General features: G+C 46.0%; 1 protein-coding gene and 1 long non-coding RNA gene across 6 annotated transcripts; one reads left to right on the top strand and one right to left on the bottom strand.

Moving 5' to 3' along the window:
* The first annotated feature begins 1,988 nt into the window (after positions 1–1,988).
* Positions 1,989–23,824, top strand: CBY2 (chibby family member 2). 4 transcript variants are annotated; one of them, XM_039254359.1, is made up of 4 exons: positions 1,989–2,778; positions 11,172–11,252; positions 11,883–11,984; positions 22,465–23,824. In XM_039254359.1, the coding sequence occupies exons 3-4, from the start codon at positions 11,928–11,930 to the stop codon at positions 23,650–23,652; spliced, it is 1,245 nt and encodes a 414-aa protein (XP_039110290.1). In that variant the 5' UTR covers positions 1,989–2,778; positions 11,172–11,252; positions 11,883–11,927; the 3' UTR covers positions 23,653–23,824. The 4 variants fall into 4 exon arrangements, with proteins under 4 accessions (XP_039110290.1, XP_039110286.1, XP_039110287.1 ...); XM_039254355.1 differs by lacking the exon at positions 1,989–2,778 and adding an exon at positions 10,700–10,884; XM_039254357.1 differs by lacking the exon at positions 1,989–2,778 and adding an exon at positions 10,817–10,927.
* On the bottom strand, positions 4,992–10,753 carry LOC120246730. Of its 2 annotated transcripts, none has more exons than XR_005532120.1 (3): positions 10,693–10,753; positions 6,856–7,041; positions 4,992–5,414 (listed from the first exon to the last, which is right to left on the bottom strand). It is a non-coding gene; the product is annotated as an uncharacterized LOC120246730 (long non-coding RNA). The 2 variants fall into 2 exon arrangements; XR_005532121.1 differs by lacking the exon at positions 4,992–5,414 and adding an exon at positions 5,906–5,989.
* Positions 23,825–26,283: the final 2,459 nt, after the last annotated feature.

The following is a 26,283-nucleotide window of genomic DNA, read 5'->3' as shown; positions in this document are numbered from 1 at the left end:
ATTTGGCTGCCTGTGCCTTTGAGGCATGAGTAAGAGCTGAGTAAGAACTGGGGATCCCTTTGGGCACATTGTCTAGAAGTGGGAGCGGTAGAACAGTCCCACTGTCAGCGCATTCAAGGCCAGGAAACCTGGCTTCAAACTTCAGCTCTGCAAGAGACTCTTGGAATGACCTTGAACAAGTCATCTGGGTCTCTTTGACCTGAGTTTCCCCTCTGTTATATGCAGATAATTCTACCACTCTTAAAAATGAGATTTTGTGTTCATATGTGAATGATCTTGACGTATCACAGATATTGAGGAGATGCTTAGTCTGATTTTTACAGAGGTGTGTGCTTGGTCCTGGCTGGGGAGTCAGTGCCTTGATCCTCAGGATGATACGCGACACTGAAGGACTCAGAGAGAAGATCCATGTCTATGTTCTCGACTTAAACTGACTTAAGGAATCTCGCCGCTGAATGAGGTATCCTATTTTGTTCCTTGTCTTTCTAATGACTGTGCCAAGATGGTCACAAGTAGTATGTGTCATTTCTGCCCCCATTCTTTTGAGTGGAACTCAGTCACACAACCTCAGCCTAGCTCATGGGGGCTTTGGAATGCCATCCCTGGATGGGCAGTCACATCCCAACAACATCTTTGCTCCATGCAGGGACAGGAGCACACACAAGTAGTAAATGTAGAAGGTCCTAGCACATGGAGGGGACGGGGCGTGAGATGATAGGAATTAAGAGGACAGGAAAAATGTTGGTTAATCTACCAAAAACACTTTCTTGCCACACTAAGAAAACAGCTGTCTGTCTCTAGCACCTGGCCTCTTACCCACTCTCGTAAATGAATGCTTTTATTTATTTATTTATTTTTTTAAAAATTTTTTTTTAATGTTTTATTTTTATTTCTAGGAGGGAGAGAGAGAGAGAGAGACAGACAGCGTGAGCAGGGGAGGGTCAGAGAGAGAGGGAGTCCCAGACTGAAACAGGCTCCAGGCTCTGAGCTGGCAGTCAGCACAGAGCCCGACGCGGGGCTCGAACCCACGAACCGCGAGATTATGACCTAAGCGAAAGTCGGACGCTTAACCGACTAAGCCACCCAGGCGCCCCGTAAATGAATGCTTTTAAAGTCAACTCTCTGAGAGTATCTAAAAATACCACTTGACAACCATTTTGATTTCCCATTCATTGTAACCATTTCACTGCAATTTGGGACACATCTACTGGGTAGAGTAGGACATACCTGGAGAAAAGTGAAATTTGACCCTGACAGGATTGCTAAGATAGGCTTATTTTTATTTGCGCTTATTGTGTTAGGAAATTGACAAGAGACATTTCAGAGCCTGAGTGCAGGGTTACGTGGCAGATTAATGAACCGTCAGGGAACAGGACCCAGGAGCCTAATCCCAACCGTGGCCCTCAGGACCCATTTACGACATGGATAAACTCAAGCTATGCTTTCGAGCTCCAATTTCTGCTGTCCATGAAGTTTCTTTGTTATTCTGGGGACAATAGTAAATAAAGGTCCCCCTGCCGGCCAGCCAAGCATCTTTTAATGGTGGGCGTGTTTATGGTAAAACTGCCTTATGGAAAACAACTTACCATTTAATTGTGCTGTGTGACTGGAAATGATGAACAATTTCCTCCATTTAATTCCCTAGGAAAATGAGCAGCTGCTAGACCCAGAACCTGCAGTATCAGGCAAGTGTAAGGTCTGGAATGGGGTGAACACAGTTTCTGCTGCCTTCAGCCCATGTGTTCCTAACATTCCGTATTCCTGGACATAATAGTTTTCTTCATGTCCTCCCTTATTAAGAGTTGAGTTAAAATGGAATTTTCCTTAATGATGGTAGGTGAAAGCAGTTTCACAGAATCAATTTCAATTTTAAGAGCACCTTGAGGATTACCGGGAGTTTGTAAGTTTTATTAAATTGAATTGTATTGTATTAATAGGCATTTCTGAAGCCAAGATTCTAGAGATCAGAATGTCAAATTTTTTCCCTCTTGGCTTCACTTCAATGATGATAATGGAAAAAATGATCTTTAGCTGAGACTTCTGAACGACATGCCTTGCCGTGCCAATCCCTTTAGCCACTCAAGCCTGCTACCGTTTAAAGTTGAGGGTCTGTCTGGATTTGTATGAAGACTTTTCAAGGATTCAAATCTTTCTTTTTAGAGCTATTACTTGTATTTTCTACTCAGGGGGTAAAAGGACAATAATGTTGAAGTGCACAAAATTTATCCTTAGGCTCAGCTATCCTCGGGATTAGTACTTGAGGAGAGAGAATAACACGATTCTCTCTTTTTGACTGATAAGTGCTGTCCTAGCTAGGACTTCGTAATAGGATAAAATGCTGTCCCTTTATGGAAGATTCTTAAGGTGATTTGCCCCTGTTGGTTTGGACTCCTGGTGAGACGGCTCTGTGTGACCTGCTTCGAAATCTTCAAGGTCATTTGCGTGTCTTATAAAGTTAGGGATTCCAAACTTAACTGTGCATTGGAATCACTTAAAGAACTTTCCAAAAAAAGAAAATATGGAGTATTTAGGCTACACCCTGGACATGTTAACTCTGAATTTTGGGAGGTGGCACTGGGGAATTCATGTATTTTAAAAACTGTGCCTCAGGTAGATTTTGATACAGTTGGTTCCTTCCATTTGGGAATTGTGCTGGATATGTTTTTTGCTCCTTACATGATGTCCTTGTCCTTCTCTTTGCTCTGAGATGCTGGGTCCTTCAGGAGCTCTCTTGTTCTCTGGCTTCTTGGACTTGATGATGGGAACCCTCACCAGGAGGTAAGAGGGAGGAAGGTGGTGCAGTCCGGCATATGTTCTGCTGATTCCACGTGCCTCCCGGCTGCCTGAGGCATCTCCTTGGGCTCGCTGTGGCCCTTATACTCAAGACATTGCTTTCTTCTCCTTCTTTTTATGGTGTAAAATTGGCATATAACATTATATGTTTCGGGTATACGATGCTAAAATTCGCTATCTGTATACACAGTGAAGGGACCACCACCAAGTCTGGTCACCATCCATCACCTTACAGTTGACCCCCTTCCCTGCTGGTAATTTGTAATCAATCTCTTGCTGCAAAGCAGTTGAAGCCAGAAGTCCATAATGAACTAGAGGAGTTTATGGTGACAATTAATCTGATTCTAACAAGTGAGAAACAAAGTATAAAAATGCCAGGATTTTTGCAGTATTTGTACCAAGATAGAGAATGACCATAAAAATCTCTTCTGCTGCTGAGAGTTGTGCAGTTGGCTCTTAAAGAGCTGAGTGTTCCTGGGGCACCTGGGTGGCTCCATTGGTTAAGCTTCCAACTTCAGCTCAGGTCATGATCTCGCTGCTCGTGGGTTTGAGTCCCGTGTCGGGCTCTGTGCTGACAGCTCAGAGCCTGGAGCCCACTTCGGATTCTGTGTCTCTGTTTCTTTCTGCCCCTCCCCCCACTCATGCTCTATTTCTCTCTTTCAAAAATAAAGAATAAACATGTTTTTTTAAAGAGCCAAATGTTCTAAATTTGCTGATCGTTTCTTGGGGTGGCAAATGACTATTAACAGTGTGCTGGCTAGGAGCCATTTTTTATTAAATTTTTTTTAAAGTTTACTTATTTTGAGAAAGAGAGAGAGTGAGAGAGTGAGTGAGCACCAGTAGGGGAGGGGCAGAGAGAGAGGGAGAGAGAGAATCCCAACCAGGCTCCTCACTCTCAGTGCAGAGCCCTCATGAGGGGGTCAAACTGAAACTGTGAGATCATGACCTAACCTGGAATCAAGAGTGGGATGCTTAACTGCTTGAGCTACCCAGGTGCCCCTCTTGTTACTTCTTGAAAAAATATTTTAATTTATTTGGCACTCTTCAGAAATCACATGCTATCTGTTAGCATTCCATTATCATTAAGGAGCAACTGATGGGTAATTAATTGAAGGGATTACACACTTACCTAATTAGATAATTTTTCAATTTTGGTTAGAGTGGAATGTACAGAATCACATAAATCACTATTAGAGTTGAGCTAATAAACAAAACCTTTAGTTTTGCCCCCAGTTGGTCAGAAGGGGCCTCTTCATTTGGAAGTGTTCACTCCCATGGCTTCTGATGGCCTGCAATGACAAGGCCAATTATCATCTCTGATTGGGGCCAGAGACCACACAGTCACCTATTTTTTTTTAATTGTTGAAGTATAATTGACATACAGTGCTATATTAGTCTCAGATATGACGTTTGTCAACCTAAAGGAGAATTTCTTAGAGACTAGAAGTCTTCTCCATAGGACGTCTTTTAATTGATCCTCCCTCTTGGGTCAAGTGAACAAATAGATTAGTGTTAGGAAACAGTTGAACCTTGTTGGGGGGGGCCTTCTAGCAACTTCTGGATTCAGAAGAGAAGTTTGTAAGGATGGCACTCAGCTCTAAGACCTGCAAGTTTCGACATTACTTATGAGGACCAGTCCTACACACAGTCTCCTTTCTGACTTTAAGAAGGGTTTACTTATCCTGGTTATCTTTGGAACTTGGGAGTGCCAACTGTCCTATTTTCCAGCACATTCTACCTCTATTGGTTTCCTCAATATTGCCACACAGGTGAGTGATTCTTCTGTCAATAACAGCCATTCGGCTCAAACAGCTGCCCCTGATAGCTGCCATTTTATTTTTTCACTTCCTTCCCTCTTAGATTTTTCCACCTGTTGACTTTTATTTGTTGCCCAATAGATTCACTAGCAGCCTTTCTTGGACTGCCTAGCTGCTACCTTCTACTTCCTCAGAAGGTGAGGTCCCCCAGCTGTCCCTAAAGAGCTTGGCCCAAACCCTTGCTATACTCAGTCTGCTCCTTTAGCACCAAAGTAGACTACCCTCTGTCCTGTGTAGCAAAAATAACACATGGTCCCATCATGTCATGCAATTTTGAGATGACAGGCATCATGATAATTTGCTACATTCATCCAACTTTCCATCCTCTTCTTCAAAAATGGAGAGAGAAGGTCAGAATGTCCTCTGCCGTGCCCACCTTTGACTCCTGGACCAACAGCTGCAGTTTCTGTGACTCTCCGGGGAAGGGCCAGGGGCCCTGGGCTCACTGACGGACCCTCCTGCTTGCTCAATTTTTTCTGCGATTCATCATCAGACAGTTGCACATAAGGGAAGTCTGGAGAGTCTCAGATGCATGCTTGCCCTTTCCTTTGTCTCTGCTCTGTCTGTTTAGATTAGAAACCCATGAGGCATGTCTACCTCCATGCTCTCTGCAGCGCCCACCAATTGCAGACGCTCCTGGAATGTGGATGATTGATGACGGTGTTAATCTGAGTAATAACAGACATTTTGGGTTTAATTGCAGGGAAGCTTCTCAGCACTGGGCTGTGGCTGCATGAGTTCTGCAGAGGAGGAAGGAGCCCAGCTAATGGGCAACTAGGATGGTCCTGTTCGAAAGGCTCCTCCCTTAAAAACAGAAACGAATTAACCAATCAGGCAAATACAAAGCCTTCACATAAGCTGTGTTATCAATACTTTTTAACAGCAGCACCAGTGTGTTTCAGCTGCTTCAGATTTTAAGCCAAAGGGAGTGAGGTGATTTTGTAGGAGGGCTCTAAGGCAGTGACTATTTTCTGAGAACTTGCTAAGTGTCAGCTTCTTTATATATGTTATGTAAAATTACACATAATTTCCTCATTTTGGAGACAAGAAAAAAACTGAGCTCCTGAGAGGTGGGGTGACTTGTCCGAATCACATTCTGTATAGACTGAATGTTTCAGTCCCTCAAAAATTCAGATGTTGAAGCCCTAATTCCCAATGTGATATTATTTGGAGCTTTGGTCTTTGGGAGGTAATTAGGTTTAGTGAAGTCTTGAGGATGGGATTAGTGTCCTTATAAGAGGGGAGGAGAGACAAGGAACATACTCTTTCTTCTCTCTACTATATGAGGACATAGTGAGAAGGTCTGCAAGACAGGAAGCAGGTCTCATCAGGAACCAAATCTGCTAACACCTTGATCTTGGACTTCCCAGCCTCCAGAGCTGTGAGAAATAAGTATTTGTTGTTTAAACCACCCAGTGTGTGGCATTTTGTTGTGATAGACTGAGCTAAGACATACAGTTAGGAACTACTTCTTGGCCTTCAGATTTGTACACGGTCTGCTGAGGTCAGTGTCCTAATTTATTCTAATCAGTGTTCTTCCTTTGGGTTCAATAAAAAAGTCCTTTTTATGCTAATGTAGTAGGACAGTCCATGCATCCATTTGTTTTTGTCCCTTTCCTCAGCAACCCCTCTCGAAGGACAGGGAGGGAGTGCCTGTGATCAGGTAACAGTGGATAATGAGTCACTGTTAGGCTGTGAGAACCATCACTGTCAGCCACAGGTATGGTGGCTGCCCCTTCACCTGGAGCCAGGCCTCTGAGCAGAAAAAGGCAAAAGACTAAGGCACTAAGGCAGAGGTGAGGAAGGAGGGAGCCCACAAAGAGAAGGGTCCATGGACATCCATTAGATGAGGACTCCACAGGACCACTTGGCACTGAAATGGGAAGAGGGATGATTTACACCATCATCTGGACCCTGGGAGTGTTTGTGATCACCCAACAGCAAGATTTCCTTTCTAGGAATGAACGATACCTTCAGTGTCCTCTGAGATCATGGGTATAATTGGGGGGGGGGCACAGTAGAAAGCCAAGAGGAACTTAAGTGGAATGGGGTGTTTCTTTCTGCAGATACGGCCTCAGGATAGGGCTGGGGTAAGGATTTTACCACACTGGATGGACCTAGGTGTCAGATGGCCAAAAGGGTGGAGAAAGCAGGGTTACTGAGAGCAGGCAAAAATCAATGAAAATAACAACAAATATGAAAAATATATAATACATATAATAGTAATAAAACACATGAGGCTTACCAGTGGATTCCTTTGTCCATGAGGAGCCTTGCAGAGCAGAGCTGTGCTCCTTGGCCCTAGAGGTGTCTTTTGTGGGAGGGAAGAGCTCAGCTGAGCCTGTTGGAGATGGGCCAGGGTGATGGTCTTAGGGACCCCAGGACGGAGCTATAACCCAAGGTGGGAGGGCTTGAATACATTCCAGTGACTCTGATTAAGTAAAATAACACAGATAAAGTATCTGGCACCGTGCTGTCCTCATTCTGTGTTCAGTTAATGTTAGCCTCCTTTAGGGGTTGAATTGTATCCCCCTCCCCCCACCAAAAATATATGTTGAAATAAAACCCCCCAAGACCTCAGAATGTGGCCTTATTTGGAAATAGAGTTATTGCAGATGTGATAAATAAATATGAGGTTCTATTGGCATAGGGTGGCCCCTTAATCCAATATGACTGGAGTCTCCAGAGGAGTGGAGAACTATTACAGGTGCATGATGGGAGGGGGTCGTGCGATGGCAGACTGATGTGCTGCAGTGCAGGCTGAAGGAGGACAAGGATCATGGACCACCCTGAGAAGCCAGAAGAGAGGCGGAGTTCTTCCCTACAGATTTCAGAGGGAGCACAGTCCTGCCAATGATTTTGACTTCTGGCCAACAGAACTGTGAGACAATAAATTTCTGTTGTTTTAAGTCATTTGTTTCATGGTCGCCTTTGTTTGGGCAGCCCTAGAAACAAATACAGCTAATTCCCTCTTTGTTTTTTTTAAATATAACGTATTGTCAAATTGGCTTCCATACAAGACTCAGTGGTCATCCCAACAAGTGTCCCCCTCAATGCCCATCACCTATTTCCCCTCTCTCCCATCCCCCCATCAACCCTGTTTGTTCTCTGTATTTAAGAGTCTCTGGTGGTTTGCCTTCTTCCCTCTCTGTAACTATTTTTTTCCTCTTCCCTCTACCCATGGTCTTCTGTAAAGTTTCTCAAGATCCACATATGAGTGAAAACATATGATATCTGTCCTTCTCTGACTGATTTATTTCACTCAGAATAATACCTTCCAGTTTGATCCACATTGCTGCAAATGGCAGGATTTCATTCTTTCTCATTGCCAAGTAGTATTCCGTTGTATATATAAACATCTTCTTGATCCATTCATCAGTTGATGGACATTTAGGTTATTTCCACGATTTGGCTATTGTTAAAAGTGCTGCTCTAAACATTGGGGTACATGTGCCCCTATGTAGCTAATCCCCTCTTTGTGTAGACTTCCCAGACCAGCCCCAAAGGTGAGTGTGCAGGTGCCTCTATGAAGTGTGTGTCTAAGCGTAAACTAAATTGAGTTTTCCAATAGTAGGAGAATTAACCGCTAGAAACAGAAAAGAAGTGTTGATGAGGATGTGGAAAAATTGGAATGAGCTGTTGGTGGGACTGCAAAAGAATGGTGTGCAGCTATGAGAAACAGGATGGAGATTCCTCTAAAAATTGAAAATGAAACTATACGTAATCCAGCCATCCTACTTTCTGGGTATGGAGCCAAAAGAATTTAAAGCAGGATCTTCGAGAGATATTTGCATACCCATTACAGCATTATTCACAACAGCCAAGAGGCAGGAACAACCTGAATGTTCATCAGTAGATGAATGGATAAAGAGAATATGGCATATAAATACGGAGGAATATAACACAACCTTAAGAAAGGAGATCCTGTCACATGCTTCAACATGGAGGGAGCCATGTTGTGCTAAGTAAAATAAACCAGTCATGAAAAGACAAATACTATGTGATTCTTTGAGGCATCTAAAGCAGTCAAAATGATAGAAATGGAAAATAGAAAGGTGGTTGCCAGTGGCTGGGAGGAAATGGGAGGGGGGGATTAGAGTTTCAGTTTTGAAAGATGAAAACTTCATAGTGATGTGACTATAACACTACTGAGCTGTATACTTAAAAATGCCTAGATCAGGGGCGCCTGGGTGGCTTAGTCGGTTAAGCGTCCGGCTTTCGCTTAGGTCATGATCTCGCGGTTCGTGGGTTTGAGCCCCGCGTCGGGCTCTGTTCTGACTGCCAGCTCAGAGCCTGGAGCCCGTTTCGGAGTCTGTATCTCCCTCTCTCTCTGACCCTCCCCTGCTCACGCTGTCTCTCTCTCTCTCTCTCCTAGAAATAAATTAAAAAATATTTAAAAAAATGCCTAGATCATACATTTAATGTTAGATGTTTATGACCACAGTTAAAAAATGAAATGAAATTTAAAAAAGAATCACTTGGAGAAGTTCCCCCTTTAAAATGAAAACAATAACAAATATGAATAATTTATTACATGCATATATATGTGTGTATATATGCTTATATAAACCACATCAGGCTTACTAGCAGATTCCTTTGTCTGTGAAGAGCCTTGCAGGGCAGAACTCATGTTCCTTGGCCCTAGGAAGTGCCTCCTGTGGGGGAAGGGGCTCATCTGAACCTATTGTAGGTGAGCAATCAATTCTTTGATAATGTGATTGATTACCTTCTTGTTTTTTCCACACATGTATCTTTGAATTTTTGTACATTGGATTTTCTTAAAGCAAGGCTTGCTTGTAATTTGAGTGTGGAAGATTCCAGTGGGCAGTTATGGTGTCCCTGGATCTGCTGACCCTGGACCCTGCTCTCTTCCCCAAACATGGCATAATAGTGTGGAATTGGAGCTCTCTGCCTAATAAGAGGCATAAGAATCACAAGAAGGCTCCCACTAAAAGTCTGTAGAGGCAAATGACTTGATAGAACTGAGGCCAGGGGTCTGGGCTACCTCCTTCACGAAGCCTAGACGCCAACACTGTGATCTTGATGCAGTTTCTACACGTGATAAAATAAAAGCATATGTTTGGGTTTTGTCCCCAGTTTCTGGCACAGAGCTCCTAAAACCCTGGGAATTTCCTGAGTGATTGAAGTGCCTTTTATTATTCATAAGGCACCACTCTGAGACACACCTGACATTATGCTAATGAAGGGACTCTTGGTGGACCCTAGATGGCTTCAGGATGGGTGCTGGTTGCCTGAGGAATCAACCACACACAACCATGTGATTGGAGGGTTGGAACTTTCAGAGTCCCACCCCTCTACCTCTGGGAAAGGGAGGGCTTGGGATGGAAAATTTCAATCCCCAAAGAACAATGACTTAATCAACCATTGTCAGGTGATGAAACTTTCCTACAAACCCTTACACGATAGGGTTAGGAGAGATTCTGGGTTGGTGAACACACAGAGGAGCTGGGAGGGTGGTGTGCCCTGTGAGGGTATGGAAGCTCCGTGTCCTTCTCCCCCCATACCTTGCCCTAGGCATCTTCTATTTGGCTATTCCTGAGCTTTATCTTTTATAATAAAACAAATTTTAAATAAAGGGTTTTCCTGAGTTCTGTTAGCTATCCTGGCAGATTATTGAAGCTGAGGAGGGGTTTGTGGGAACCTCCAATTCGTAGCTGGTCATTCAGAAATACTGGGGATAAAAAAAAAGAAATACCGGGGGCCTGGGATTTGCACCTGGTGTCTGAAGTGGGGGCTGTCTTGTGGGACCGAGCCCTTCAACTTAGGCGACTAACACCCACTTTAGGCAGAACGTGTCAGAATTGAATTGAATATAGGACATCCAGTTGACTTCAGAGAACTGGCCAATTGGTTGGTGTCAGAAAATATCTCAGGCTACATATCTTCCCTCGGTCTGGAATGAGTTCAGTTGGGGTTTCTTCCTTCTTGAGTGAGACAACTCCAAGTAGAAGATGCTACCTTTAGAGAGAGGATAGGGCTCTTGGCCCAGCTGGGCAGTGGGGATGTAAATAGGATGACCAAACAGGGGGCTAATGTTTGGATGATTGTGTGTCACACTCACCTTGATCAGTAAGTTAGATACAACCAGGGTGAGCTGCTCCTGACTGTCAGATGCCTCCTTCCTGCCTGTGACACTCAGAGAGACCATGAGCCCTGAACAACACCATATTGTTTTGTGATGTCACCTCTGAAGTGTTCTGAGTGTTTTGGTGACCAACTCTTGCACAGGACCTATACCTGGCACCTAACATTGGTATGGCTTTTTACTTGAGGTAGAAGTAATCATCTTAGAAAAGGTAATAGGTGTGGGTATCTCGGCTCCTAAGACTTTTTGGCAGCCCTTTACCCCAATGTGTCTTAATTTCTTAAAATCACATCTTATCAGATACCATCTTCACATGCTTTCAGACTCAGATTTTTTTACTGTACCTAAGTGACAAAAGGGGATAAGTGAGTAGAAAGTCTCCTGTTTTTCAGGTGAGCAACTGAGGCTAAGAGGATGGGCCGTGAAGCAGAAATCTTATTTTCTCTTTTCCACAGCACTCGAGGCCAAATTTTACAAGAAAAAGAGATACCGGATCTGAAAGCCTAGAAATTCCCATCAATGTGGTTCTGCCTCAGGTAGGGATATCCACAGAAGGGTGTAACTTAGTTGTAGCCAGAATAACCCTCCTCTTTCCAAACTTTGGCAAGATATTGTAGGATGAGCAGTGTAGTCAGGGCCTCAGATTCAAGTTGCCAACCAGCTGTGTGCTGGGTGGTGGGGGGGGGGTTGCTTAGCCACTCTGGGTCTTGGGCTTGTCATCGCTCAAATGAGGAAGGTGGGTTTGGTGACCTGGTAAGACCTTCCAGTCCTCATCACACGTAACATTTCCATGACGATCTGAAACGAATCCCTCTTCTCAGACTTAGATGTTTTTGTGCTTTGCTGTTGTAGGACCACCCTGGAGCTCTGGGGTGGGGTGGGGGAGGGAGGGACTAGGATGGGGACCTGGAACCAAATTCATATGACCGAATCCATACGTAGAAAAGCTGGGATGTGGAGCAAAAGGTACAAGGTGATTTGGAGGTGCCAAGAGAATCAGGGCCTGCCGAGTACCAAAGCCAGAGCGTAAGGGGACTTAGGACGGAGGCCGGGGGATGCATGGAGTGCTGCCAGGCCGGGGGGTCTGCGGGCTCCTCCTGCTGAGCAGCCCTTTCCTTGGTGGGGTTCTCCTGACGGATTGTTTCTGCGGCTGCTATGTCACAAAGGAGGCAGCCTTGCTTCTCCAGAGTCACCTGAGGCCCTGTTGGGAGATGATGGCGGTCCAACCAGAGGGGCTGAAATGTAGGGTGGAGGAGTCCAGTGCAGAGGTAACTACCCGAAAGCTCCATATGGGGGTGTGCCGGAACAGGATCAATCACCTGTGGGCATCATACATATCTACATATGTCTATATAGATATGTATAAATCTATATCTATATAGATATGTATAATATAAATATACAGATGTGTGTATATAAATATATAGATATGTATATATAAATAATATATAGATAGATATGTATATATAAATAAATATCTCTGTAGATATGTATAAATATATATAAATATATATAGATATATACATATGTATATATAAATATAAATGAATATATAGATATATAGACATGTATATATACATAAAAATATAAATATCTCTATAGATATGTATAAACAAATATATAAATATGTATATATGTATATAATAAATATACATATATACCTATACCTATACAGATATGTATATATAAATATGTATGTATATATAAATATATGTATATATGAATATATAAACTAAATATATACATATTTGGTTATAATAACATACATATTTAGTATAGAATTACATATATAATATATAATCACATAATTATATATAGTAAAATTATATATATGTTTTCTAAAGCCATCTCAAGGACTTTAAGAAGAACAGGATTAGAAAGAAAACCTTCAACATTCTTTCAATAGGTAACAATCTAGGCAAGTATGTTCAGTAGGAGGGAGAAGCAGGACACAAAAACATTCTGACTAATTATTTGTTTTCAAGTTATCCTTATAACTTAAAATTTTTTTAACATGTATTCATTTTTGAGAGAGAGAAAGAGACAGAGGGTGAGTGGGGGAGGGGCAGAGAGAGAGGGAGACAAGAATCCAAAGCAGAGCCCTAGGCCCTGAGGTGTCATCACAGAGCCCGATGTAGGGCTCGAACTCACGAACTGTGAGATTATGACCTGAGCTGCTTCACCAACTGAGCCACCCAGGCGCACCCATCCTTATAACTTTGTAATGAGCAGCCACTGCATCAGTTTCAACTCAGGAAGCTTAGAATGTAAGTTACCTTTGTCCTGATCATTAGTCAGCAGGGTTTGCCCACAGGGCCCGGTTCCTGCAGCTCTAGGAGCGTGTTTCGGGTCTGATTCTTTCCACTGAAATGCCGTGTAGTTCTGCTGGCCACTACTCCCTGAGGGTGGGTTTGCTCCTTTGCTTTGTTCACGGCCCACATAAATCAGTCTCTGCATCACTAGGGACAGGAAGAGGGTGCCAGTATGGGGGTGGGGGAGGAGATGGGGGCAGGAATAGGATTTGAAATTGTGATCATGTGATGGGGAGGTTGGAAAAAGCCTTTGATCTACACCTGACAACCCTTTCTGCTTAGCTGCCAAAGAGGCCAGCATGAAGGAGCAGAGAAGGTGAACGGGACTGGGGAGGGGCTTAAGAAGGCTCCAGCCTGTTCTGGGGCCATTCTCTTCCTGCATGGCAGGACCTGGTGCTCCTGTTGGAGTCTTGGGGGGCACAGAGGGCATGAAATGTGTACACCACATGGGCAGACGTGGCCTCATGTGTACAGCTGCCAGGGAGGCACAGGTGGTACACCAGGTTTCAGACACCTGCCAGGATGCTCTAGACTAGCACTCTGGGGGAAGGATGTGCGTGTCTATAAATGTAGATTATATGGACTGGGCCCCCACCAGGGCTGAGAAGGTAGGCTGCTTGTTAGACCTCCCCAAGTGAGATGGTTCATGGCGTGGGGTGAAGGATTGATCTGGTTAACACGGAGAGGGAAGAATACCGACTGAGCACTGATTTTGGTCACGTGGCAGGCACTAGGCCATGCTAGTGTGAGGTTCAGGTTGCACAGGCATGGGAACTGGGTTCCCCAGCAGCCCCTTTAGTAACGGCAGAGCTAGTGTTAGGGGCTTGAGCCCAGGCCAGTGTCCGCTGTCTCCACTACATCACACGCTAGGCGTATGCCACCTGGCTGGGCCAGGCCACATCGTAGCTCCCTGTTTCTTCTCTTGCTTGTAGGAAATAGCACCTCCTCTCCCCGCATCCTAACTGCTTGCCTTAGCTCCCTGCATGTATTTGCCACATGCTGCTTTCTTCTGGAATCCAGTCCATCTGGTTTAGAAGGGAATTGCAACAGCAGCTCTGTGTCTCCAGAAAGTGCCTCTGGCTTCCCAATCACGTTGGGCATTCGGGATTCTCAATTACATTGCAAACACCTGTGCTTCACTATTTGTTATCACCCTTAGGTCTTTTCAGGTCTTATTGATTTCCAGTTTTTCTTCTCACATTAAATATTTGTGTTTTCTGATCTATTTCCCAACAGCGCATTAACTTGCCAGCCATCAATGTTATTTCCTGCCCAAGCCAGCTGACCTGGTCCCTTTTGCACGTAACGATTCCATTCTCACAGGCTTCCTTATTTCCCCAGTGAGTGCTATCAGTGCATCTCACGAAAGGGATGGTTTATGGCTGGACCATTAACGAAGGGTCTACACCGGATCAGAATGAGCTCCGACAGCACCCTCCAGTGCCCTGCTCAGGCCTCCTGTTTCCATTCTCCTTTGTTAGGACTTGTTCTTCAAGTACAAGGAGCTATGGACTCTGCTCACAATACCCCCATCTCTCCCCATTTGAGTAACTTTTAGGAGAAAGATTTCAGGAGATTGTTTGTTAAACAATTAGCTGAAATGATCACATATGTTGACATCTTGGTCCTTATTGCTGTTAACTGTATAATTCTCTCAAAATCCATCACACTGACCTGTGAATTATCCTCTTACCTGTTAGCATTTATCAAAACCAGATACGCTCTATCGTGGTCATAGGCAGCTGAGTTAATTTCACAATATGATGACACTCAGCCTTGTCCCTTCATCTGAAAATTGGTAGCATACCCGCCTCTTCCTTTCAGCATCCTAAGGATCCTCAGCTTCACATACCTGAAAAATACCTCAGATGGCTAATGTTCTTTGTTGTATCCCTCAATAATGTTGGGAAAGTAGGTGTTTAAAAAAACTTGGTCTACAGGTTTTGAGTCTACTGGGGCATTTGGACATCTCTTCTGGTCTGTGGTAGCCATATTTTTCCAGGAGCAGAGAGAACTCTAGAGCACGTCAGCTCCGCCTGCCTAGTTACTGTCCAGTCCTCCCCAAATTCTTCAGATAGAAGGCCACCAACCTCAGAAACTACACCCTGGAAAGTCCCACTCAGAGAGTCCTGTTCCTTAGAAATGCCATAGCATCAGCAAGAGACTCTGGTATTATCACCTTCCCTCTGTTCACTGCCCCCCCCCCCCCAACCTTCCCACTGGCTATTCTTCCTCCATGTTCTCCATTTGCTAGAGGCCAGTGATCTGACCAAGGCACTCAGTGGTTGGTGACTTCAGGCATTTTCCCTGCAAGACCACTTGCATTTGAAAAGGAGATGCTGGGGGCACCTGGGTGGCTCAGTTGGTTAAGAGTCCAACTTCGGCTCAGGTCAAGATCTCATGTGGGTTCGAGCCCTGCATTGGGCTTTGTGCCGACAGCTCAGAGCCGTGAGCCTTCTTTGGGTTCTGTGCCTCCTCTTCTCTCTACACCCCCTCCCTCCCTGAGGTCTCAGCTGTGAGCATGGTGCTCCTGAGGGCAGACTTTCTTGGTTGTCTTCCTAACAAGGTGATGATGAGCCCCATGGCCAACTGTATTCCCCTTCCTGAACCCATCTTCTTATGCATCCATCCTTTCCAGAAGAAGCCAAGCTTCTCCTCTTTCCCCTTCTGGGTCTGTGTCCATATGGGAGTGCATTTCCCATAGATTAGGGAAGAGACCATCTTTTCTTCCTGGGAAATGTGGGCCATGGCTGCTCCGGGGACTAGGATCATGCTGCCATAGGCTCTACCTCCCAGGCTTAGAAGAACCTTTCAGAGTTCTCCTGAAAGCTCAGACCTCTTGGCAGGCCTCAAGGACATTAAGGACAGATTAATTTAGTCCATGATACCCAACTAGTGATACCCCTGGCTGAGGAGATCTACTGAGAAGGGCCTGAGAAGTCCTAGGGTTTTGTAGCTCATGTGTTTGCCTTGCTCCTTGGAAAGCCCAAACTTTGGTAAAGAAATAGATTCAGCATTTGCTATAGTGCTTTAGGCCAGGAGCATTCAAGCCTCACCAGCGGAACTGGCCATCTGCTCTTTATGACTGCTTGCCTCCCACTTCCTTGGCCTTTCACACCAGGAAGCAGGCAGAGCAGCTACATTTAGGTTCATTGTAGAGGTGACATTGAGAGCAGCTAAGTGACTTTCTCAAGAGCACTCAAAGATGGGACTCTTGAGCCCAAAGCTAATGGGAATTGGGGGCTTCTACCCTCATTGGATGATACATTCAAGATGGTGACATGAAAAGCAGCATGCTTGCATGCAAGGGGCAGCCCCTTTTAAGGACTACACGGATTGACCTGGGGTTTTGCGGAATTCGGAGGAGGAAAACCCCACTGCTATAGATTTGCCGTCACATAGTAACAGCTGTGCAGTTTAAAAATAGGAATTGAAACGAAGATAGAACTTTACCAAATACACTAAATATATTAAGACAAATGAAATCGGCACTCTTGTAGGCCAAAGGTGACAACAATTTCATGTCATTTAGGTCTGATATCACGTTCTTACTTTTCAGTGCATTTTCGTTGATAAGTTCACTGGCAAGGGCTCATTATACCTCCACTGTATGTGAAGTGTGCTGTTCTAATTTCCAGGACTGGAAATTTTATTTTAGGCGTGTCAAAATAAAAGGGGGGAAGGATAGTTCACTGTCCTCAGAGAAGTGTAATTTACCTATCTGGGGAGAAATGGGACGGGGCAGAGAAGCACTGCAAAGTAATGATATCAACACACGCAAAATAAAATATCTGCGCACTGTGAAGAGCAAGAATGAGTGTGTGGTTTGGAGTCAGATATCCTCTTTTAAACCCTGGCTCTTCCCCCTTGCTGGTTATATGATTTTATGTAAAACGTGATAGTTCTTCTCTGTAAGTTATTACAGATGAATATGGAAATCAACTAGCGTATCTCACATAACAGTCATTCAGTAAGTGCTATTTCCTTTTCCTTGTTCTAGAAATCCTCTGCTAAGGAAATCTAAGCAACTTGTCTTCTGAATCTGTAGTAATCATCTTTGTAGCTCTATAAACAAAGAAAATGTCACACATTCTCCTTTCATTTCTGAACTCTACAACAAACTCCCTGAAAGATATAGGGCAGATGTTAGGTTGCTGTGGATGGTTGTATAGGTTGTGCACTGCAACAGCAGTTGTGAATGGCACCCTCTAACGCTGATCATTGTACAAACATGGGGTGGCTCTGAATTGTGTTAGCATCCACATTTTCTAGATATGGAAATGTAGGCACAGAAATGAAATGATTTTGTAAAGGTCATACACTCAAACAGTATAGAGCCAGGACTCTCTTTGAGTTTTGTGATGACCAGTCCCTCGATCCCCACATATTATAGTCTTCATTAATGCCTACTGCTCTTTGACTTCCCTCATTTGCACCAGGCAATAATTGGTACTGTTTTTTTAAATGTTTTTATTTATTCCTGAAGGAGAGAGAGAGAGAGAGAGAGCGCATGAGCAGGGGAGGGTCAGAGAGAGAGGGAGATACAAAATCTGAAACAGGTTCCAGGCTCTGAGCTAGCTGTCAGCACAGAGCCTGACCCAGGGCTCAAAACCAGGAACCATGAGATCATGACCTGAGCCTAAGTCGGACGCTTAACTGACTGAGCCACCCAGGCGACCCTATATAATTGGTACTATTGACTGAATTTTCAAATTGACTAGAAGTTCCCTGAAGGCAGTTGGGGTCTGAGACTATATGCCAAATTAATGTTAGTTGATTAATCAACATAAATGTGGATGAAGAATTGGTGCAAGAACATTCAGGGTAGAAATATATTTAGGGTGAGGTGACTTTGTTTTCATAAGGCCAAGAGTGAGCCTTTCTCTAACGACTAAATTCAGCCAGATCTGATTGGAATTGGGGAAAGAAAGAATTTGTCTTGACTTAACGTTTTCTCAAAGTTTAATCATGGTTCTTGGCATCTCTGAAATGCCTGCATATTTGGTATTTTTCCTTAAATCTTCTCATTTTCAGAGGAAGGTGTTGATTTATTTTAGCCTCACCTTAATACTATCCATAGGTTTGTGAGTTTGATAAAATAGGTATATTCTTCCAATAACCATTAAAATAAATACATGACTATTAAAAATTTTTAAATGTTTTTATGGACTATCTAAGACAGTAGACCATGAGGCAACACTAGACTTGACCTTCTTCTTGATCCTGTCTGGGAATAGGAGAGAAGATACAGGGCTTAGTCATGAGAGGAGGATTCGGTTTCCTGGGGAAGGAAGTCATGGGGACCTATTAGTCCATCAGCATTTTCTGGATTGGGTGCTTTGGGCATGTAACAGAGAAGGCACAGGCCCTCCGCATGGGAAAAGCTGGCCATTTAAAGGAGGGGACAAGGTGTGAAGGTTGGTAAAAAGGGCAGCTGGGGCTATAGTGGTGTCCACTTAAAACATGGATCCATCATTGGACCAGAGAAAGTTACACCAAGAGATACTGTCCGTGACCCCCATTATACAGATATGAAAACGAAGGTCAGAGGGTAAGATGGCATACAGGCATACATAAGGATGAGGGCCCAAATATCCAGACCGTTCATGGCTAGGGATCCACCACCTACATGCTAAGGTTCTATTTAGTGCATTTCTGCTGAGGGAGCAGTCAAAATTCCTTGGGGTACCAGGGCAGAATAAGCGTAGCTGACTATGATGATTTAACAACCATCATGGGTACTCTGAACAGTAATAAACCGGTGTTTTATACAGTGATTCCTTTTTGGACATTGGATGAAGAAGCATATCTCTGATTGAAACAAAACATTCATGACATAAAGACAACTGGGAGACTCTGAACACTGACTCTGTATTTGCTGATATTAAGTGATTAGTGTTAAATTTTATTTTGTTTTATTTAAAACATTTATTTATTTTTGAGAGAGCGCACAAACAAGGGGGGATGGACAGAGAAAGAGATTGAGAGAGAGAGGAACAGAGGGAGGGGGAGAGAGAATCCCAAACAGCCTCCTTACTGTCAGTGCAGAGCCTGATGTGTGGGGTTCCACCTCATGAACTGAGAGATCATGGCCTGAGCTGAAATCAGGAGTGAGACACTTAACTAACTGGGCCACCCAGGCGCCCCCAGTATTAAATTTTAAAGGGATAATAATGGTATTGATGCTTGTTAAAAAGATTCACATTCATGTATTTATGGGTAAAATAACAGGATGTCTACCCTTTGCTTTAAAATACATCAGTGGTGGGGGAGTGGTTGTGGAATTGGGTGGACGCACAGATAAAACAGGTGTGGCCTGGATTTATGAGACTGGGGGAGTGGTATATGGACGTTTATTGGGCTCTTCTCCTTTTGTATATGTTTGAAATTTTCCATAATATAAAGTTAATGTTAAGAAAAAACGATCTTCACCTGCCCTGACTACTGCAAGTCCTTGGCATACAGCATCCATGGCGATTTCCTATATGTGTGTTTCACACATACATGTTCAGGCAGCCAGATCTGGGTTTGTGACTTAGTGGGTGAACTGGCACTGTTTATTTAACTTAGAATCTTGAGTTTGCTCCTCCATCTGTAAAACAGCAATCATAACAACGCTTTATTAAGTCAGTATTGCGAGGGTTAAGTTAATTTGGTGGGTAGAATGCTCAGCTCAGAGCCTAACACAGAATTGGAGCTCAATGTTCGTTTTCTTCTCAAGGCTGGGATATGCACTGTTGACTAAAACCACAATTCCCATAGTAAAGTCTCCTAGAGCAGGATCCTGCTGAGATAGAGGCCACATTGGATGAAGAGGACCTCTCAAGATCCATTCCTTAGTGATTGCGGCTAATCGTCCTGGAAATCTAGGATCAAGGAGCTTACACTGACAGGGAAGTGGGCTGTGCTGCCCACAGTGAGGTTCACTCTGGTCTCAGCTTCAGCTGCAGGAGCCAATGTGCTTTCCCAACTGAGAAATATGAACACCACGGAGGCTGGATTTATTTAAAGTAAATAAGGTTCTGATTGCAGAATGTCCCACACCCTCACTCTCTAGAAGATTAAGCACATCCTTACAAAGTTAATGACATGTGCTTATTGCAAAGTTAATGGCATAGAACTGTGCCTTCTATTTATCTAGCTCTTTGGGTCTTAAAGAATTCTAGCCAACATTATACACCGTGCAAATTATACTTCTCTCTATACCCGAAGATATAATGCAGATAACCTGACTTGTTTTCTATCTTCTGTATCTGTAAAATTGTGAAAATAGCCCGAGAAATGAAGAATTGATGTTTGGAGAGCATTGCAATGTACTTAAGGTGAAATGCTTTTGGTGTAGAGGTAGCTATCATGATCTTACTTTTATTTAAATTCATTGCTGCAATTGTTACCTCTTCTCCAGGACACATTCCACCTGCTCACCACTTTTTGAATACACCTCAGAATTATGCCATTAGCAAAACCTACTTTTCATGATAACAATACCTGACATTTCTAAGGCACTCGGCAGTTTTAAAAACATGTATGCAATTGTTATCTCATCCACTCCTCACAATGGTGTGGTGAACCAAACAGGGCATGTGTTTTTATTTCCATTTTACAGGCACATTTAACTGACTTTATGTGTTGGAAGGTGTGTATAGGGTCAGGGAGTCTGACTCTGGATCTCAGTAAAAAAATCTGGATCTCAGAGAGGGTGAAAGTGATGTCCAACTTCATACCGCCCATCAGCAACAGAGCCAGGATGAGAATTCTTGCGATCTCCAGTCTTAACCCCTCAGCCTTTATCCCTGGTGTGACCCTCACCTGGGCAAACGGCACATCCTACCTGGCTCTGAGCTGTCCTGACTGCCTGCAGCCGGAATCCCTTGAGGAAGCTGGTTAGAAATGCAGCTTCCTAGACCGTATCCCGTACTGAGGGTGAATCAGTCTTACAAGTAGGGAGCTCAGAAATCTACACTGAAGACACACTCAGATGATTATTCTACTCTGGGAAGTGCAAGAGCTGCTGGCCTAGTGAATTTAAGCTCTGTAGCTCTGATCCCCTTTTTATATGGCGGTCCTGAGGTATATGGGCAACCATCATGAACTCCTTCTTATGAATTCTTTGGTGTCCTTGGCTGTCTTCATGACCACATATTGCACTCTCACTGCTCGGTGACAGGTCTGGGCTGGTGCCCTTCTTTTCCAAAATTACCAGCTGGACTCTGCTCTGAGCCTAACGCTGTGTCGATGGGTATTCAAGGGGCTTCTGGAAGGATAGACTCAGGGTGGCTAAGGGTGGAGGGTAAGGCTGAATGGGGCAAGGGAGAAGGCCCGGATGGTGGACAGCATCACCGATTTGGGCATCTGTTGGGGTGATTCATGCTGTCCCTTTGCCCATGCCCATTGTGGGTACATATCTGCAGCTGGGGTCGATTGAGAAGAGTGTGTGTTTCTCTAAGGTGACAATAGTGTGCCAGAGCCCACGCTTAATGCTTTTATACATCCCTTTTAATCCCAAGAATATCTCTCCGAGGAAATGAAGTAGATGTGTAGTTATCCCAGTTCGAAAACGTGGAAACTGAAACTGAACTTGCCATAGTCTTGTCACTGATCAAATAGTGGGGCCGGGAATCAAAATATTTGGTGGACTCCAAAGGGAATGCCCTTCAACCTTCACAACATGCACGGGAAAGTCATTGTTCATGGATTCTCTATTTGTGTATTTGCCCACTCGCTAAAATTTGTAACCAGCAAATCAATACCTGTGGCCCGTTGCTGGTCATTTACAGACATGCACAGAGCGACAAAAAAATGTAAGTCACCTGAGGCCCACGTTCTAGCTAAGGAGCCTTCTTGCTTCAGCTCTCACACTGTGAAAACAGTTTACGTAGTCTTGCATTGTTGCCATTTTTGTGCTTTTTTAAGGGGTGGGAGATGATTTCACAGTTCAAACGGCCCCCAAGCACACTGCAGAAGTGCTGTCTAGTGCTCCTTAATGAAAGAAGGTGTGATGCGCCTGGTGGAGAAAACATGGCTTAGATACCAGCTTTGTTCAGGCACGAGTGACGGCGCCGTGGTCTCACCGTTCCATGTTACCGAGTCAATCATGCGCACTAAGTAAGAGGTCTTTCAATGGAAATACACACACATGCAAGGTTATGTCTTGGCTGGTTGACAAACTGACTAGTGGCTGGCAGGAACCGGGCCCTATATTTCTACTGGGAACGATGGTTTGGTGTTTGCGAATTCAGGGGTCGCGGGCATTTTACAGACCTGAACGGCTGCAGGTAGGGGGTCGGTTGCATTTCCTCGCGAGGCCTAACGCACAAGCGTCCGCTGCGGCCGGGGCCGGACCCTCACACAGAGCGTCTTGCGGGGGTGCGGCCCGGGCTCGTCAGCTGCGCCACTAACCCTCCCCCCCCCCCCCCCGCCCCGCTCTCTCCCGCAGAGGGGCGCAGCCGAGCCGTTCCTGAGGCTGCACAGCCTGTACCCCGGGCCGCGCTGCGCCCGCCAGGCCGCGCTGCCCAGGCCGAGCCGCCGCGTGGTCAGCCAGCACTCGTACCCGCTGAACCGCTTCTCCTCCGTGCCCCTGGACCCCATGGAGCGCCCCACTTCCCAGGCGGACCTGGAGCTGGACTACAACCCTCCGCGGGTGCAGCTCAGCGACGAGATGTTCGTCTTCCAGGACGGCCGCTGGGTGAACGAAAACTGCCGCCTGCCGTCGCCGTACTTCTCGCCGCCGCCGTCCTTCCACCACAAGCTGCACCACAAGCGGCTGGCCAGGGAGGCCCTGCTGCAGGAGGAGAACAGGGCGCTGCGCGAGGAGAACAGGGCGCTGCGCGAGGAGAACAGGGCCCTCCGCAAGGAGAACAGGCTCCTGCAGGTCTTCTGGGAGGAGCGCAGGGCCTCGCTGGGCCGCGCGGAGAGCAGGCCCGCGTCGCCGCCGCTGCTGCGCCCCGACCGCGCGGCGCCCGAGGCGGGGACGGACGCCGCCTCGCAGGGGCGCCGCAGCGCGGAGAACAGCAGCCTGCGGCTCCTCCGGGAGGAGAACCGGGCCCTGCAGCAGCTGCTGGAGCAGCGCAAGGCCTACTGGGGCCCCGCGGAGGAGAAGGCGGGCCCCGGGGAGGACAGCGAGGCGGCGCCCTCCGCCCACGAGGAGCCCCGCGGCTCCGGGCTGCTGCCGGACCAGGGCGCAGGCCTCGCCTCCCCTTTCGAGGAGCCCAAGGGGCCCCCCGCCCCCCAGGACGACTCCAAGACGCTCCGCGCCCTGCGCCAGATGGTCAGCAACCTGTCCGGGTCGTCCGGCGACGAGGAGGGCAAGGCCGGCCCCGGCCTGCCCGACGGGAGCCAGTCCCTGGAGCTGCTGCGGGATTTGAACCAGGCGCTGCACGCGCTGCGCGAGGAGAACCAGCACCTGCAGGAGGAGAACCGGGCGCTGCACGCGCTGCGCCAGGAGCACCGCCTCTTCCAGGAGGAGAGCAAGGCCCTGTGCGAGAGCAACAAGCTGAAGCTGCAGCAGAAGCTGGTCATCGACACGGTGACCGAGGTCACCGCGCGGATGGAGATGCTCATCGAGGAGCTCTACGCCTTCGTGCCGGCCAAGAGCAAGGACCCCAAGAAGCCCAGCAGGGTCTGAGGCCTCCCCCGCAAGGAGCCCTGGGCGCCCAACACCGGCCAGAGAACGTCTCCCGCCTTCCATGGCCTCCTCTGCCTTCACCCCCCAGCTGGGCCTGTTGACGAGCAGGGCTACCATCCTCCTCAACTCAGAGAAGTAATAAAGGCACGGGAGGCCCGGCCGGTGGACATCAGTGCGCTGCTCTGGCTTCTTTGCTTTTTCTCTTTTTCCAGCCGTTTTGGGTTCACAGCAGAACTGAACAGAAAGCAGGAGAGGTCCTGTATATCCCTGCCCCCCCCCCCCGCCCCCCATGCATGCACAGCCCCCCCCTGATTATCAACATCTTCCACCAGGGCGGTGCGGCCTTGCAACCAATGAAGCTGCGCTGGCACATCGTTAGCACCCAAAGTTCACGGTTTAGATAATGGTTCGCGCTCAAGGTTGTGTATTCTGTGGGGTTGGACAACAGGGTAATGACATGGACCCACCATTTTGGGATCAGAGTGTTTTCCCCGCCCCCCACTCCCCAGTCCTCTCTGCTCTGCGGGTTCCCCCCTCCCTCAACCACAGGCCACCTCGATCTTTTCACTGTCTCCACAAGTTTTGCCTTTTGCAGACCTCGTAGGTTGGAAACGCACAACCTGTAGCCTTTTGCGGGTGTCTTCTTTCGCTTAGCAGTAGGCACTTAAGTTTCCTCCCGCCTTTTGACGGCGTGGTAGCTCATTTCTTTTTAGTGCTGAGTAATACTTCATTGTCTGGAGGGACCACCGTTTATTCATTCACCTACTGAAGGACGCCTGGGTTGCCTCCACGTTTTGGCCGTAATGAATCTATCTTCTTTTCTTCCTCCCAAATCTCGTCCTTCATTATTGTCTGTTTTTCACTTCCTGCCTCTTTTCCTTCTTTTTTCTTCTACTCCTGTCCTTTTTCCCATCTGCTTTTTTTTTTTCTCTCTCTCTCATCATCTTTAATTTCTAAACCTCTGGCGTGGAGGGCGGCCTCTGGGAGAAGAGGTCACTCTAGGCCAGGGCTGTTCAACTGAACTGCTATTGACATTTGGGGCTGGTAAGTCTTTTTTGTGGGGGGCTCTCCTGCACGTTGTAGGATGTTTATCAGCATCCCTGGTCTTTGTCCACCGGATGCCAGGAACAGCTACCCAGTCCCCAGCTTGACAACCAAGTGTGTCTCCAGATATTTCCACATGCCCCCAACCCCCAACATTGCTCTAAGTTTCTCAAAGTATATTCTTGGAGACTCTAGTCCTTGACGGACTCTGAGAAAATGAAGGTTCCTATGGGGAGAAATGCTGCTACGATCCTCTCTGGCAGATTCATAGGTACACTCCAACCTAAAGGATCTGAGAAGTCCTGCAATGAAGAAATCTGCTTAACTTTGTTGATCCTAGAATTGCTCAATTTTATCCGATCTTCAAATCTCTTTTTATGTTACCCTGCTGTTCTCCCAGTTTGGGAAGGAGTGCTCTGTGCCTTCCTCAACTCTAGGCTTACCTCCCTATCCCAGGGCCCTCTACTTACTCATAGTTCACATTTCCTAGCTGGATGTAAGTGGTGGGGAAGGTGGCTACGAGGCTTATGGGAGGGAGCTACAGAGGCTCAAAATGTAGTGTCCTGGGCTTTGATTCCCATTTCAAAGTTGGCCGTAGCATAGAACCAAGAGGTTGAAAGGAACCCTTGGGTGACCATGGAGGGAATTGGGTCAAGGTTCCCATACTTTGCTGTGTGGTGGTGTTGGGTGTGACTGGACAGTGGGAGTGATTCCAATCCACAGCAAAGTTGAGGAATCACGGTACTCCTTGAGTTAAGCTGACTGATTCTCAGTGTCATCTCCATTCATGAGTGACGGGTCTCCATGTTGAGATGTGTGAGGGAAAGAGGGAATTTACCCATTTTGCTGATGGGAAAGTGTTGGGACAGACGTGAGTTTCAGACTGGAATATCCTCACGCCTAGTCCGTCGTTCATGCTGGCTAGGTTTCTGAGCCTTGAGTAAGCTCCAGAAGGTGAGGGAAAGGCAGCTGCCCATCACTTTCCACCTGCTGTGATCCCCATTGTCCTCAGTACCTGTGTGGTGGGCATTCTGGTTTCTTCTACAGCTATAGAAACTGGAATGCCAAGAATTTTCCAGAGGCCAGCTGCCTAGTAAGAGCCAAGCTGGGACTTCGATATAGACTTAATGACTGCAGATCTCAAACTCCTGTTAAATCACAGCGTCAAGTAACCATGGCCTCTAAAAATTACGTTCAAAAATGGTTTCCATGTCTATATTCCAGGTTTGGGAAGTTGTCGAGTCTTATCCAAACAAAATAGCATCAAAGATTCAAATAAGGGAGAACAACAAGAGGAGTATTTTCTCTTACCAGTCAGTGATGACACATCTATCTATTCTATGCCCAGGGGCAGAGGGGACTGATGTGCGTGCAGAGGCTCGGTAGTTCATTCCCAGGTTGCCACCAAAATCTAATAGGAAGTTGTTGCTAATGGGCCTCTGGCCCTCTGCAGTTTTTTCCCTCCATCTGGTAAATGCATCTCACAAGGCATCATGTTATGCCATACTTTGTTTAAGGCAATGTGATAACCCCAGGGTGTAGGGTTTTTGTTTTTTTGTTTTTTCTTTTTTTTTTTTTTTTGATGAA

The sequence above is a fragment of the Hyaena hyaena genome, unplaced genomic scaffold (assembly GCF_003009895.1).
Source record: "Hyaena hyaena isolate Hyena2069 unplaced genomic scaffold, ASM300989v1 scaffold_483, whole genome shotgun sequence".
Classification (NCBI taxonomy): Eukaryota; Metazoa; Chordata; class Mammalia; order Carnivora; family Hyaenidae; genus Hyaena; species Hyaena hyaena.
Note: the sequence above shows the minus strand (reverse complement) of the source record. Positions and strands in the feature narration are given on the sequence as shown.